Source organism: Prionailurus bengalensis, chromosome B3 (genome assembly GCF_016509475.1).
Source record: "Prionailurus bengalensis isolate Pbe53 chromosome B3, Fcat_Pben_1.1_paternal_pri, whole genome shotgun sequence".
NCBI lineage: Eukaryota > Metazoa > Chordata > Mammalia > Carnivora > Felidae > Prionailurus > Prionailurus bengalensis.
The window spans coordinates 69,607,929-69,620,586 of NC_057355.1; the positions used below are offsets into that span (position 1 = coordinate 69,607,929).

A 12,658-nucleotide genomic window follows, 5' to 3' on the forward strand; every position below is an offset into this window, starting at 1 on the left:
AATAAGTTACCTAAAACCTCATTCCCTCAGCAAATAATGCTGCGTTACTACCATGTGTATAGCATATGCTAGCAGTCTGAAAAAATGGGGGGAGAGCCCACTGGCAGAGGTACTTTCTGATGTTTGTAAGAAAGTGTGTGTCTTGGGCCAGGTCACTGAAGAGCCTTTAGAAGAAGAGACAGAGGACGTTGCAAACCTGTGGAATTCCTTTAATGATGAGGAAGAGGAAGAAGCGATGGTGTTCTTTGTCCTACAGGAGAGCACCGGGTATATGGCACCAGCACTGCGGGCCTTGGCCATTATCCACACCATCATCTCTTTGGTCTGTGTGGTGGGCTATTACTGCCTGAAGGTGAGTTGCTGGCTACTCTGAATCTAATCTGACTCCTTGGGGAAGATGCATCATTTTGAACCCAGCGAGCCCTTTATTCTCCAGGACTTTGCTTGTAGCCTGAGGTTCAGAGAGTGGTGGCAGTGCCATCACCGGGGAGCTGGTTAGAACTGCAGAATCTTGCCCCACCCCTGGCCTTTTATCTCAGAAGCTACGACTCAACATGCCCTCCTGGGTGATCTGTATTCACACTCTACTGTAAGAAGCCTTACTCCGGGAGTCCCTTTTCAGATACTTCCTGTTGAATTTCATAGGATTAGAGTCATCATGCTAAGTCACACATGCAGCTAGTAATGAGAGCCGCTTCTGATCTTGGAACTTATGTTGGAATTTTATAAAAATGCTTTTCGCCTTTCAAAATCTATTGGTTTTTAACTACTTCAGATGTCAGAAGCAAACTTACTGATGGATTACTGTCTCAGCTATGTAGGGCTGCATAACAAATCCTCCCGAGACCTTAGTCATTTAAAATAACAATCACTTTCTAAGATTCTGTGACTTGGCTGGGCACATTTGAGCAATCCCTCTGCTCTGTGTGAAGGCAGCTGTGTCAGCAACTATCTGTCAGCTCAGCTGGGCTGGACTGTCCATGATGGCACACTCTCACACCTGGAGTGTTGTCAAGGGAACAGCTGGAAGGCTGGGCTCAGCTGGGGCAGCTGGACCTCTCTCTCCGTATAGACTCAGCGCATTCCCCCTTCCGTTTGGCCTCTCTGTATGCTCTTTCTGGCAAGGTAGCTGGACTTCTTGCATATGACGGCTTGGGGTTTTCCAAAAAGAGCACAGTAATGGAAGCTGCTAGCCTTTTTAAAGCTTAGGCCTAGAACTGTCACAGTGTCACTTTACTGCCTTCTGGTGCTTACAGAAAGTCACAGGGTCAGCCCAGATTCATGGTTGCACAGGAGATGAGGGGGAGCCACACAAGGGCGTGAATACAAGGAGACATAGTTCACGGGAGCCATCTTCAGACACTACTATAGTTATATGAATCTTTATATATTCATGTGAATCATAGTATTTTTGGCTTTCTAAGTCTGGTTCTGTTGCTACTATACCACATCTTTTTTCTCATTACATTTTGTTTCGTAAGTAGGAAGTCTCCTTGGCCATACACTAAGCCATCTTCTCCTGGGAAGAGTCCCAAACATATATTCCTATCTTTGTGGCCCTCTCTTCGTCCCCAGGACCTGTAATATCATGTGGGAAGTCTAGCTACCCCGGTGGGGAGACCACTTGCTCTAATCCACGCTAAGGACTCTTTTGTAATGATGAGAGCACACATTCTGGAGGCTGCCTGGGTGGGACTTACAGTTCTGCCACTTAACCTCACCATTCCTATCTCTTCCTCTGTACATATGAGTGTTAATAATAATAGCACAACCCCTAAAAGTAGCTGGGAGTATTAAATGAATTAAAATGTATAGAGGGACCCAGAACACAAACATAGTAACCACTAGAGTGTTAGTGGTTTACCTTAGTTTACCATCCTAGGGCTCAGCTTGTTGGATTCAGTGCAGATATACCAGTGACCTAGAGAAAACACAAGGTAAACACTATCTAGGGAATAAAGATGTGGAAGTCCTACTTACAAGGATATACAAATCCTTAGAAGACTGAAGGGGGGAATGCTTCAAACTCCAGAGATGAGTACTGCTCTAAAACTTCATAGTATTATGATTATGATTATGATGATGATGACTATTCAGAGTCATTTCACAATATAGCAGGTATTAGTCAGAGTAGCTTTATCTTTGCTTTCCCTCCCACATCATCCATTAACTAGCAAGCAATCATCAGTTCCTCACAGGGTGCAATGCCTATTATTAGCCTTTGCCACCTTCCTGTCATTAGTCTTTTCTTTGCTTGGTGTTGTTTTGTCATGTTAAAGATAAAAAGGGCAAGAAGCAACTCTTTACAAATCACTATCTAAATTTTGTCTTTTTTTTCCCTTGGAAATAAAGGAATAGCATGGGTATTTATAGATAACGTGAGCTTTGAGAAAGAGTTATTGGAAGAACCCGTTTGGAGACCAAAGCCTGAGGGATGTTGCCAAGTAACCAGTGGCTTTCCAGCTGAATGAGAAGCCTTGGCTCTGTCTGCATTAAGCTTTCCTGGCTATAGGAGCCCTGGCTATTCTGAATTCTCATTTCCTAGGATTTCAGTAGCACCCTCTGACCTCACTAACTCTGTCCCTTATTTGAATTATTGTATGTCTGTTGATGGTTGAAGCAAGTTTCCCCTCCTTTTCTACTTTTTTCTGTGGTGGGCCACCATAGCCATGCCACCATCTCTAGGCTAAAATCAAAGTTCCAAATGTAAGAGAATGGGGAGTGATAATAGGAAACCAATAACTGTGTTTCTCTCAGGAAGAAAACTTCAATAACAGCCCAGTGAATCCTCTCATCCCTGCTAGCAAACCCCCATATTTCATTAACCAAACGTCAGTGCCATGAGATCAATATGACCCTAGCCATTGAAGGCGGCTGGAACATTCCATGGTATTCTGTGGCTGAGCAATCCGTTCTAGAATAGTTCATTTTCTTTCTAAGTCATGTGTCAACTCCAGCCTAGGAGTCCGAGGGTACCTAACTCATTTGGCCCAGGGACTGGTCTAAATATGGCCTTCTCCCCAGGATGGGTCAAGGAGTCCAGTTTGTATTACTACAAGCTATTTAACCCAAACCTTAAAGGGTGGCCCAAGATGAGGGTGGCTCCAAATTTTTGGAGAAGGAAACATATTAGCCAAAGGAGTGAGAAGAGATTTGACTTTGGACCCACAACTAGGCACCCTGAGAATCCTACTACAAAGAGATTACTGCCCCCAGGCTGCCTGGCTGGCTCAGTTGGTAAAGCATGAGACTCTTGATCTCAGAGTTGTGAGTTTGAGCCCCAGGTTGGGTGTAGGGATTACTAAAAACAATAAACTTCAAAAATAAGAGATTACTGCCCCCTCAAATGGGAAAGGTTAATTTGCGAGAAATGCTTGGGAGAGGGTGCTTGAATTAGAAAGCCTGCATTGAGCAAGCAGTGTCTTCCCACTCGTAGGTCCCTTTGGTGGTGTTCAAAAGAGAAAAAGAAATTGCCAGGAAGCTGGAGTTCGATGGCCTGTATATCACTGAACAGCCATCTGAAGATGACATCAAGGGGCAGTGGGACCGCTTGGTAATCAACACACCGTAAGTGTCCCCTCACCTCCATCCCAAAAAGGGAAAGGCGTCTGTACTGTAAACAGAATGGCATGTTCTTAGCCAGCCTTGGAGACTGATTAATAGAAGCCTTTTTTTTTTTTTTTTTTGGTTTCTAGGACGTGTTTTCTCTACCGCCTTCCTAGTAAATAGCCTGTTGCCCCTCAAACACTGGTGTTGTATCCCTATGCATTCAGTGGGAGGCATTCAGTGGAGGCTGTCGGGGAGTGATGAGCATATTTAACTAAGAGCAGATGGTCCAGTGCAGTGTTAAGGAGTTTTCATGTTCGAGTCATGCAGAATGCTTCCCTGACCCAGAGGTTCTGAGATCATCTGATCTATCTCCAGAGCACCCATGCTGCACAGCAGTCCTGCGTCGGCACCAACTCTGAAGTTGTCTCAAAAAAATAGCCTGAATAGTATTAGAGCTCCTTCCAATGTCGATGGATAGGCAGTTCCATGGGCAGTTAGAATAGGGCCATCAGGGGGCACCTGGGTGACTCAGTTGGTTAAGTGTCTGACTCTAGATTTCAGCTCAGGGCATGATCCCAGGGTCATGGGATGGAGCCCTATGTCAGGCTCCACACTGAGCATGGAACCTGCCTAGGATTGTCTCTCCCCTTGTGCGCCTCTCTCTCTCTCTGTCTCTCAAATAATTTAAAAAAGAGCCATCTGGCTGGGGGTGCTACTACCTGTGTCATTAAGCCTGTCTTGATGGGCATGTATGTGATTAGTACTGTGATGGGAAAGACCATGGATTCTACAGGCAGAAGCGGGTTACCAGGTCAGCTCTGTAACTTAGTTGCCTGTGAAAGGGGCAAGGTAATGAAGCCTTTTAGACCCTGATTTCCTCTTCATTAACGGAGCCATGAGAATACCTACGACCTCCTGCAGTCTGGGAGGATGAATGAGTGTATGTCACATGCTTGGTACAGTACACCTGGCACGTGGTAGGCATCAAGCTGTTGGTCATTCCTTCTCCCTACCTGTTCAAAAAATGGCTGCCATCATTAGCGAAGGTAATGCCAGTGTGTTCCCAACTGGGAAAATGAAAGTTTGAAGATAAATTAGTGTGTTGAAGGAAAAGAGATACATAAACAGAGGTGACTGTTGTCACCTTAGCTGTGCCAATTAAAATATGCATGTCTGCAAACAGCAACTCTGACCCTGGGAGAAGAAAACTGCTCCTTATCCAAAGAGGGTCAGGCACACTGAGGGAGGCAGCTCTGTAAAGGCCCAGCTGAGCTTTTTAAAATAGTCTCTAGAAAGGGGAAGAAAAGTAGTGAGCATGCAAATCAAAAGCCTGTCCCCTGCTCCATGTCTGTGCCAGTCAGCTCGAATAAAGGAAAAAAAAAGGAAAACACGAGGCCTAATTTCTGACCCTTTGTCATCACATCACAGAAATTTTGTATGCTCTTAAATAATGTGATTCTTTGGTCAGCTTTCTGCAGTTATCAGTAATGCTTGTATATGTGACACAGGTGATTTGGCCTAAAAGTCTCAGTAAAAAGGCAGTTCAGCTTCTATGAATGGATCTAAGGAGATAATAAGACAATTACACTAAAACGTTCCAACAAGGATATTTGTTGATTTTTTTTTCATTTGAAGTGGCTTCAATGCCCATGAGTAGGGAAATGTGTAGATAGCATTTTTAAAAATTTTAGATGGATGAATCTTTGTTTCCACAGTAATGGCACCACAATACACGTAACCTACTTTTTACAGTTAACTATATGTCAAAGAGAGCTATCTTATTTTATTTTTATATTGTTAATGAACTACAAACTTTAAAAAATGGAGCACTGCTGATAGCTTCAAAGTCCGGGATGTTCTCTCTGATCGTATTCTCCCCAACCCCCACTTAACTACTCTCCTGGCTTCAGTGATATTCATTCTTGTGCTTTAGTATATAGTTTACCTCTTAGGTATGTGTCCCTGGAACCATTGTTTCATGTCAACTGATTTTGAACTTTATGTAAAGGGAATTATGCTACATGCATTATACTGTCATTGAAATCTTTCATTCAGGAGTGCATCTGGAGCTTGCCCAGGTTGATGTGTGTAGTCATAGTTTGGTCATTTTCAAAGCTGTAGCATTTTCCATTATATAAGCACTTGTCATGTGTGTATTGTGTATTTATACATTTTCCTGACAGTGGATACTTCAACTGTTTCTAGTCTCTGGCTCTTATAAACAGTGGGACAATGAATACTTTTATACCCGATGCTCAAGTAAAAGAGTTTCTCTAGAATAGAAATCAGGAAAGGAATTTCCTGAATAGTAAGGTATGCAAATGTTTGTCTTGATTAACATTCCAACCAGCACTGTATGAGAGTTCCTGCTTCTCTGCGTTTTTGCTACACTTGTTAAGATACTCAAATAACTTTGCTAATTCAGTAGGTGTGTAATAGCATCTCACTGTGCATTTTTTTGATTTCTAAAGAGGTTGAGCATCTTGTATTATTTTTTGACCATTCATATATAGAAGTAGCACTTACTTATGCATTTCCCTTCTGAAGGCCCTGTCATCTACCTCACATTTTTAAAATTTTTTTTATGTTTATTTGAGAGAGAGAGACAGTATGAGAAGGGGAGGGACAGAGAGAGAGGGAGACACAGAATCCGAAGTAGCCTCCAAGCTGTCAGCACAGAGCCTGACATGGGGCTCAAACTCACGAACCAAACCGCGAGATCATGACCTGAGCTGAAGTCAGATGCTTAACCAACTGAGCCACCCAGGCGCCCCCATCTACCTCAGATTTTAAGTAAAGGATATTATTTAAAAATACGTATATTATCAAGTAAAACTATGTTTTCTACCTTCAAGGAGCTTACATACCTAGTCAGGGGACAAGAATACCCAGACCTAGGTAAGATCATGTCTGTGAAATGGTCTTGCCTGGAACCTTCAGTCAGCATCTCTGTGGCATCACCTGTGGAATTTTACCCTTAGGACCAAATATGACCAAGGCCAAGTTGTATGTTAAGGACCAAATGTGACCAAGGCCAAGTTGTATGTTAAGGACCAAATGTGACCAAGGCCAAGTTGTATGTTATCCATTTGGATAAAGGATTTAAGAGAAAGGAGATATTGGTGTGGACAGAGGAAGCCTGGATTGATTTTTATTTGCTTTGTTTATTTTAGGCTCTAAATGTAATACGTGAAAAAAATCAAGTAGAAAAATGTACAAAGAAGAAAATCAAAATAATCACTTGCATTCCTCCGGAGATAAAACCTATTACCAGTTTACTTTGTAACCCCAGCATCTGTTTTTGCTTTTAAGTGGCATTTGGATGTTTGAAACAAAGAAATTGCTTTTGCTTCCCCTTTCCCCCCTCCCTACAAAAAAAAAAAAATGTTTAAAGATTGTCAGCTTGTTTATTGAAGGAGAAGTGGCATTTGCTCACAGTTGTTCTTCTGAGAGGCCCATGAAGAGAGGGATGTCCTCACTTCCTTATCACCAGCTTGGGTGGTCTTTATAAAATAAGAGACTGTTATGTTCCACAGGCAATAAGAATGACTCAGATTAAGGAAAACAGAAGTAAGAATGCCTGCACCAAGGGTCAGAGGTTCCTTGGCTGCAATCTAGACTCACAATGAACTCTCCCAGGAAAGATCGATTTCAGGATGGAAAGGAGAAAAGTATCTTAAATGGTTTTTGCCAACCTGCCCACGAGTGACAGTCCTTCCTTAATTTGAACAATGACAATTTGCAGTGGAGCTGGTATGAGTTCCTAGGCTCAGGGCAGAAATTGCCTCTGAGGGGTTAGGGATGGTATGGTAGAGGGGACCATGTCCAAAAGACAAGAGGGGTCTAATTCCCTGAGAAAAGCAGACCCCACAGGAGTTATATGGGAATGGAAAATAGAGTGGATGAGCCCTCTGGTTAAGAAAAACCCCACATACATGAACAAAAGATGATTCCCATACTGGAAACTTCATGAAGTTAGGGACCTCATCTACACTTTCTACCACTATATCCCTATCAGCTACCCCAGGTACCAACATGAAGTTAGGCACTCAGTGAAGGAAAGTTGAATGCATGTGTTTTCCTACAGGCTTTTGTTTGCAGTTATACTGGGATCAGGAGACATGGATCTGCTTCTGTCTAATCTGATGCCACAATTTCTGGCTCTTTACCATACTTTTGAAGTAGAAAATGCAGAGTGGCTCTCCAGTATTCCAGAAGTCAACACAAAGAATAAAAACCATAAATCAGACCTGTGGGGACTCTTTCAATCAGTCTGAATTCTCGAATGAGCAGGACAAAACTCAAGGAGATCCTAGATCCAGACACAGATTGCAAAGCCTCTTGATGTGCTTGCCTTGATGCTAAGTATCTCCCTTTTTTATTCTGTTTTTCAGATCTTTTCCTAATAACTACTGGGACAAGTTTGTAAAGAGAAAGGTAGGCCTTGTCAGTTGGGAGTGGGGGATAGGGATGGGGAGAGTTCCATGACCACCAAAGAAATGTAGGGTTTTTTTTTGTTGTTGTTTTGTTTTTTTAAGTTCTTCATCTACAGGGGCGCCTGGGTGGCTCAATCAGTTAAGCATCTGACTTCAGCTCAGGTCATGATCTCACAGTTGGATTTCGAGCCCGGCACCAGGCTCTGTGTTGACAGCTCGGAGCCTAGAGCCTACTTCAGATTCTCTCTCTCTGTCCCTCCCCTGCTGGCACTCTGTCTCTCTCTCTGTCAAAAATAAAGAAACATTAAAAAAAATTTTTTTAAAGTTCTTCATCTACAAACATGAATAAATTTGATGTTGTTTTTATGATGGTATCTCAAAAAGAGTAAGTCACAGAAGGGTTTTTTATGAGCATATGTAGGTTTTGGCTCCATTGCTATAATCAGCTGCCCTAAACAGCTTAATACAATCACTGTTTTCTGCATACTAGTTTCTTTCTCTGTTCCAAAAAGATACTAGCTTGAAAAAAAACGTTTTTCACTTATCTCTGTCACTTCTGTTTTCTCCGGGGGGGGGGGGGGGTGGTTATCTTATCTTATTTTATTTTTTTATTTTTTTCCTGTTGCATTTTGAATCATGTCTTTATCAGTCACTTGAAAGAGCCCAGAGTGTAGCAAAGCTCTGAAGACCTCGGGGCCAGAGAAAACACTGATGGTGTTGAGTGGCCCAAACCCACTCTGTTGTCTTCTCTCTTTAGGTGATTAACAAGTATGGTGATCTCTACGGAGCAGAACGCATTGCTGAACTCCTAGGTTTGGACAAAAATGCCCTTGATTTCAGCCCAGTAGAAGAAAGCAAAGCAGAGGCGGCCTCTCTGGTGTCATGGTACAGAGCTTAGGAGTTTAAATCCAAAGTCTGGCCATAGTGGATCCTTTGATTTTCCAGCCCTCTTCTGCATGCCAGAGGAAGGAACTGCAGAATGTCTGTGTGCTCTCAGGCTCTGGTCTGGCTTAGGAGTTTCTTCTAGGTTCTAACATATTGGGAGAACACTGCCTTAAAAAATGGAAAGGCCTATCAGGTTTTATGCCTGAAAGAGCTGAAAGAGAAAGACTAATTAAAATTTCAGGATGTATGATTCAACCATTCTCAGTCTCATGGGGAACACATACAGCTTGCAAAACTCAGAGCTGTATTTAGATTATTAAACCTGAGAGGAAAAAAACTGAATTTTTCCCCTTATTAAACACTTAACTGCATTCTGACATTTATAAGTTTTAAAATTACTTGTCTCCCTTTAGGCTGAGTTCCATCGATATGAAGTACCATATCTGGAAGCTGGGAGTTGTTTTTACCGATAACGTGAGTATGGCATCTGGAAAAACGAGATTCTGTGCCACAGGACCAGGGATGTCATTAGATGCCATCGGGTAACACGCTAGGGGGTGCCAAGAAAGATTCACTGATTGCTTATGAAAGATGGAAGGCCTTCACCATACCTGGGGAACAGTAGTGTAAGGCAGACAGGCTTTCACTTGCTCTGTTCCCAAAGATGAGGAAAAAAAAAAGGCGGGGGGGGGGGTGTTTAATGGGCCCATCATGAGGCTGGAATGCCTGAAAAGTTACTAAATTGCCTCTGTTTCCACAGTCCTTTCTCTACCTTGCCTGGTATACAACCATGTCGATCCTGGGCCACTACAACAACTTCTTCTTTGCTGCCCATCTGCTAGACATTGCAATGGGCTTCAAGACGCTGAGGACTATTCTGTCATCTGTAACTCACAACGGCAAACAGGTATTGGGTTTATCCTGATGCAGAACAGGAGGGGCCTCGATACGGATTGGGGGGGGGGGGAGCCAACAACAGGTAGTATTGCTAGTGTACAACTGTGGGTCATAGAGTATAGTACACATTTCTTGGCCAAACACGTGAACTACTAGATTGTTTTTGCAAACTTGTGGCCATCACTTAAGAGCCCTAAGACCTTGGTTTAGAAACCCTGAACATTTAATCAAATGTTCAGGAAAGGGGGGAGGAAAGCAGGTGATGGGCATCTCAGAATCACTTTGGAGACTCTTTTTAGGTTTACCCTTTCCTCCATGAATCTGATACATTCCCTGGGGATTGGTAAGTAGGCTATGTATTTAGAAAACTTCCCAGGCACTTCTGATACATGCTTCTATGAAGCAATGACTTCTACATATATATATATATATACACATATATGTCTATATCTATATCTGTCTATAGTCATGGCTATGTCCAGTCTCATCAGTGTCTAGTCTGTCTTCTACAGTGCTGTCAGGGTCATTCCCTTGATTAAAATCCTCTAATGGCTCTTTCTGTCAACAAATTCAAACTCTTTAGCATTTCATTCCTCATTAAGTGCAACTTCCTAAGTGAGGCAGGAGTTCCCTCACGTCTCTAAACCTTTGTGTAGGAGAGGGAGAACAGAATGAACTTAAAATGTGCCCAGCTTTGTACAGCCATTGGGAAAACCCTACGAAAATTCCTCAAAAAATGAGATGAAGGGGCGCCTGGGTGGCGCAGTCGGTTAAGCGTCCGACTTCAGCCAGGTCACGATCTCGCGGTCCATGAGTTCGAGCCCCGCATCGGGCTCTGGGCTGATGGCTCAGAGCCTGGAGCCTGTTTCCGATTCTGTGTCTCCCTCTCACTCTGCCCCTCCCCCGTTCATGCTCTGTCTCTCTCTGTCCCAAAAATAAATAAACGTTGAAAAAAAAAAAAAAATTAAAAAAAAAAAAAAAAATGAGATGAAGAGCTACCCCATGATCCACCAATCCTACTTAGGGGTATATAGCCAAAGGAAATGAGATCACTATCTCAAAGAGATATCTGCATTCCGTGTTCATTGAAGCATTATTCATAATAGTCAAGATATGGAAAAAACCGGAGTGTCCATCAGTAGACGAAAGGATAAAGAAAATGTGGTATGTATATATAATGGCGTATTAATCAGCCATAAAAAAAAAAAAAGGAAACCATAGCACTCACAACAACATAGATGGACCCTGATGGCATTAATGCTAAGTCAGATAAGCTAGACACAGAAATACAAATACTGTATGATCTCACTTATATGTGGAATCAAAAGAAATTGAACTCCTAGAACCAAAGAGTAGAATGATGGTTGCCAGGGGCTGGAGGAAATGGAAGTGTTGCTCAGAGAGTACAGACTTTCAGTTATAAGACAAATACATTTGGGGGATCTAATATAAAACATGGTGCTTATAGTTAAAAATACTGTCTCATATACATGAAATTTGCTAAGACAGTAGATCAGAAGTGTTCTCACCACCCTCCCCCCCCCACACACACACATATAATAATGGTAACTGTGTAAGGTGACAGATATGTTAATTAACCTGATTGCTGTATCATTTTACAATATGTATACCTATTAAATCATCTTGTATGCCTTAAAAAAAATAGGGATTCCAACCAGAAAAAACTAAAGTCAAATTGACCTTTAATTGTTCTGCAGTGAAAGGTGATAGAAGCAGATCTACAAATACAGAGAACCAGTGGTTTGCCAGAGGGAAGGGAGTTGTGGGTCCAGGCTCCCAGTTATGGGACGAATGAGCCATGGTAATAAGAGGCTCAGGATAGGGAATGTTGTCAATGGTATTGCCACAGCATTACCTGGTGACAGATGGTAGCTACATTTATGTTGAGCATGGCACAACAAATAGAGATGTCGAATCACTATGTTGTACACCTGCAACCAGTGTTTCATTGTCAACGATACTCAAAAAATTTTCTGCAAGATAAAAGGTGCTAGATCATCAAGTATTAGAGTGGTTTGTTTCTTCTAGGTTTCTGGCACTAGCAGCAGTCAGTGTTTCTCGTTTTAGTTGAAGATAAAAAGAACAGAGAAAAGTTGGAGGTAGAAATTTGCTGCCGCATTCAAACCACTCAAGTTTGGGGAGGTAATGACGGACTGTGATGTAGGTATTTGCTTAGCGTGCTAAATGCTTCCCTATAGGTTCCTGGGAGAAAGGCCATTGTGTATTTTTACGTGTGTGTCTTGGGAAGTTTGATCCTATAAAGGCAGTGTTTCCTAAAGTGTGATCTGTGGAATGCCAGTATTACAATATGCTCTTTTAGAATTTGTTTCTTCCCCTTTTCAGATATTGAAACTTCAGTTTTTGTTGATTTGGCTTAATGGCATTACGCAAAACTGTACCTTAAATGGAAAGGGGAAACAATGAATTTTTTATATGGGCTTGCTGAATAAACTCTGGCAAGATTGTAAAAAACAAACAAAACAACATGCCCAGCTTTGGGTGCCATCAGCCAAGTACTATGACAGGCTCACAACTACCTTGTAAGGTAGATGTTATGTTCACTTGACAGATGAGTGAACTGAAGTTTAGAGAGGGTGAGTGTCTCACCCAAGACCACACAGCTGCTAAGTGGCAGAACTAGCTCATTTCTTCCTTGGCGCAAAGCCCAGGTTCTTTGTCTCTTTCTAAAACGAACTGCATTCTGTGAGGTCTGCAGTCTGAGGTTTGGTAAGTTACTATTCACCATTCGAAGAAGCCTCTGAATATGTTTCTTGTATTCATAAAGACTGTGATCTTCCTAGCTCCGGCTCAGCCCCCAGTCTGTCAAATGGGCCAGATGAGCAGGTCCTGCCTAGTCCTCATTTGTGGTA

The 12,658-nt window shown here is 42.4% G+C and overlaps 1 protein-coding gene across 1 annotated transcript in view; it reads left to right on the top strand.

Annotated features, from left to right (window-relative positions):
* Positions 1 to 12,658, top strand: part of RYR3 (ryanodine receptor 3) — a 451,654-nt gene that overhangs the window by 430,258 nt on the left and 8,738 nt on the right. The window contains exons 93-98 of the mRNA XM_043554522.1: positions 152 to 352; positions 3,437 to 3,567; positions 7,944 to 7,986; positions 8,743 to 8,870; positions 9,284 to 9,344; positions 9,631 to 9,777. Coding sequence (XP_043410457.1) covers positions 152 to 352; positions 3,437 to 3,567; positions 7,944 to 7,986; positions 8,743 to 8,870; positions 9,284 to 9,344; positions 9,631 to 9,777 — 711 coding nt within the window. The remainder of the gene's footprint in view (positions 1 to 151; positions 353 to 3,436; positions 3,568 to 7,943; positions 7,987 to 8,742; positions 8,871 to 9,283; positions 9,345 to 9,630; positions 9,778 to 12,658) is intronic.